At 38.6% G+C, this 3,660-nt stretch overlaps 1 protein-coding gene across 1 annotated transcript in view; it reads left to right on the forward strand.

Annotated features, from left to right (window-relative positions):
* Positions 1-3,660, forward strand: part of LOC103925218 (vitellogenin-1-like) — a 44,762-nt gene that overhangs the window by 2,647 nt on the left and 38,455 nt on the right. Inside the window, exons 4-5 of the mRNA XM_009333899.1 lie at positions 541-792; positions 2,952-3,113. Coding sequence (XP_009332174.1) covers positions 541-792; positions 2,952-3,113 — 414 coding nt within the window. The remainder of the gene's footprint in view (positions 1-540; positions 793-2,951; positions 3,114-3,660) is intronic.

Raw genomic sequence — 3,660 nt, forward strand, 5'->3', positions numbered from 1 at the left:
GAAGGACAATTTTTGTAATCTGCTCTCCACTGCTCAAACTAATTATGACTATCTGGCTGGCCCAGCAGCCATGTTGTTATTAGTTTCTGACTGCTGTCTGTGCTCTGTGACCCCAGCGAGGGAGACGGCAGAGTTCACAACAGGAGTTAATGATGCTTTATGCAACACTAACTTTCTCCTGCATTTTCCTGCAGATCTTCCATACTACTTTTGGGTAGCAACCTGCTTCATGCGGCTCTTCTCTGGCTCATTTCTTCATACAAGTCAACCTTTCACAATATGGATTATCTATGAAACAGAACAGAGTGCAGTGACTGTGGAAATATCACAGTCATTTGCATTACCCTTTCCTTTTATATATGGAAATATGTATATCGATACTAGCTATGTTAAATGACAACTTTTAAGTTTTCACTTTGAAGAGGCTTTGTGTTATTTAAAAGTGTATTTTTGACATGAGTAAAGCTCTAGATGCTTATGTGCATTGAAAAAAGTTAACTGAAGAAATTAAAGAGGAATTATATTCCCCCTTTGTTCTAGATTCACTCAATCGAAGCAGCAGAGTACAATGGTGTCTGGCCTACGAGCTCATTCTCTCGATCACTCAAACTAACCCAGGTACTAACCGGGCAACTTAGTAATCCCATCAAGTTTGAGTATAGCAGTGGCCATGTTGGAAACCTTATGGCTCCCGATTCTGTCTCGGATGATGGTCTGAACATCTACAGAGGGATTCTGAATGCACTGGAGCTAAGTATAAAGAAGATGCAGCATTCATACAGCTTACAGGAGGTGAGCTTTTTGGGCATCGTGGTCACTTTGTAAGTAAATAAGCCTTCTCTTCAGGTTCTGCTGCTGCATTTTCTGAATTCATCCTTGGCATAGACTTCGCTAACAAGAAACACCTAAGCTTGGGAAATTATGATCAAGTTGTTCTTATGGGACAACATTTGATGGAGCAGTAGCTAAGCGGGACAGCAGAATAGCAGATTTTTAATCTGGCTGATCAAATTATTTCAGAAAATGCATTTGCAGTATTAGACCCTTAGAAAATCTGGCTTGTGATTCTAGAGAAAGTAAACTCCTGTGAAAGCTGAAGCCTACATAAAATTTGAATACTGTATAAAAACAAGCTTAAACATACAGCACAAGGTTAAAGCTAAAATAACAGTAATTTGACTTTTTTACCAATCATATATACTTTAATCTCTTCTATCTCCTCTTTTAGGAGGAAAACAGTATATATGCCATGACATTACTGTAATAGCTTTGACAGTTGCAGTTGATGCTCTATTGGAATTTCCACTGTTTTTCAGGTTTTAATATCTTAGTCAAGGTAAATCATCTGATATTACTATTCACCGCAGAAATTGCAATGTGTTTAGTTTTCATGAAACCATATTTACATTGATTAGACTACATTCAATTCAGAGATCAGCAAAAACCTTGAAATTATTATACTTTCATGTTATTTTTATTGAAAATGCAGACCGGAGTAACTTTAATTTTTTAAAAATTTATTTTTATGTAAGTAGAGTTGTTTCTGGGGAAGGAACTACATGATTTAATATTTTCACGCTGCTTGTTGCACATAAAAACCTGGGTGGTGTTTTCTCATATCTAGTTCTACATCTTCATTCTTTCTAATTCAGTTAGTAATATGTCCTACTGTAGCTGCTGAGCAATATACGTGACTTCACCTCCTAGAATCGTTTCCAAGTTTTCTTTGCTTTTCTCAGACAGCAAATGATTAATGAACATTGGCACCCTTGCTTGACAATCTCAAGTCAATCTGTAAAGGAAGATAAGTGTTATTAGTCCCAAAATCTGAGCTGCAGAGAGGTTTAAAGGACTCACTTGGGAAAGTCTACATCACATCCTGCAGTGTGTAGGGTAATGGTATCTGAGCTAGCGGTGAACTGTACGCAGCTAGAATGTCCAGCTAGGCAGGAGGCTACTTCATCCCACTGAGCCCGGTGGGCTGGACATTCCCATTTAAAGTCTAGATGTCTCTGCCACACCTTGCAGTCTGCAGAGGAGCCCCACACCTGTATTTGCAAGAGTACAAGTCTTTCAGAAAGCTTAGGCAATTCTTATTTTTAGCCCTTTCTGAAGCCACAGCGTCTTCAGGAATATTAAGCTAAAGATGAAGTGGGTATGTCTTGCCTCCCAACCACCACATGATCATTTTGCTGTTCTGACATAGCCCCGAGCTGCTCTCTGGAGTGTCTATGCTATCAATAACAATAAAAAAATCATGAAAATAACCCTTCTTCCTAAAATGCAATCAAATATTTTCCTCTCCAAAAATCTTCTCACTGACTGAAGAGATTAAGAGATCTTATAAATATATATGCTTGAAATATTATTGAAGATCTGAGCTAAAACTGCCAACTCAGGAAAACCCATAATCAAAACTCTGCTGTCCTGAAATTCTTTTTAATTATTGCTGTTCATATTGTGACAGATCATCTGCGATTGCAAGGCCTGTTTCATAGGCATTTGTAAGCTGTCTATAAAAGCAATTTTTAAGGGCAGAATGTTATCTGCAACCTTAAAGTACTTTGCTGTTGAGATTTTATTCTGATTGATCAAATTATTTTGGCACTTTTTATTAATAGTCCTTAAATCGTATTTCATAATCAACAGCTCCAACTGGAAATTGTTACTCACCTTTTCTGAGGCTCCAAATCTTGTCTCAGTGAAACTTTTGAGAATTTCAGTTCTCTCAGTGAAACTGTGGTTTGGCTTACTGGAAACCTGTACATGTAAAAAAGAGATGAAAGTAACGATCATCCTGATTTTGCTTCTGGAGAGTACCATAAATAAAAAATCATTCATTTCTATCAGGAATTTTGAAAATACAGAATTAAACAGGATAGCCCATGTGGGGAATTGATGAAGCTTTGCATAGGGGTGAACTTCTCTGGTCACATTCTCATTTTTGCCAGGCTGGGATCGGAGGTATTTGCAACACAACATATGCAATCCAGGAAAACAAGAGAGCAAACATAGTCTATGTGACCAAATCCAAGGACCTGAACAGTTGTGAAGAGAAAGTTCAAATGGTCACAGGTTCAGCATACACTCAGCCGTGCCAGACCTGCCAGCAGGTAAATTAGAGTGGTATTATGTATATGTATTTTATATTCATATACAGGGAGCCATTTGGCATCCTCATTAGCTCTTGCTTTGCTACACTTAAAATGAGAGAAGAATCAGATCTTCTCTGTGTAGTTACCAACATTTTCTTTCTGTATGAAAATCAGATCCACAGAGCAGCAGAGGTCTGTGCTGCAGACATACTTCAACTAGGTTAAACTAGCTGGCTTGAAAACCACCAATTATCAGCATGAGTTAATTCACCTACTCTGTTGAGTAAAAAAGATAGTCACGATGTCCAGTTTCTGCTATTCAAGACAGAATCATAGAATTATAGAATCATTGAATAGTTTGGGTTGGAAGGGACCTCTAAAGGTCATCTAGTCCAGCCCCCCTGCCGTGGGCAGGAACATCTTCAACTAGATCAGGTTGCTCAGAGCCCCGTCCAACCTGACCTGGAATGTTTCCAGGGATGGGGCATCCACCACCTCTCTGGGCAACCTGTGCCAGTGCTTCACCAACCTCAGCATAAAAAATTTCTTCCTTATACCTAGTCTA

Source organism: Pygoscelis adeliae, unplaced genomic scaffold (assembly GCF_000699105.1).
Source record: "Pygoscelis adeliae isolate BGI_AS28 unplaced genomic scaffold, ASM69910v1 Scaffold10, whole genome shotgun sequence".
NCBI lineage: Eukaryota > Metazoa > Chordata > Aves > Sphenisciformes > Spheniscidae > Pygoscelis > Pygoscelis adeliae.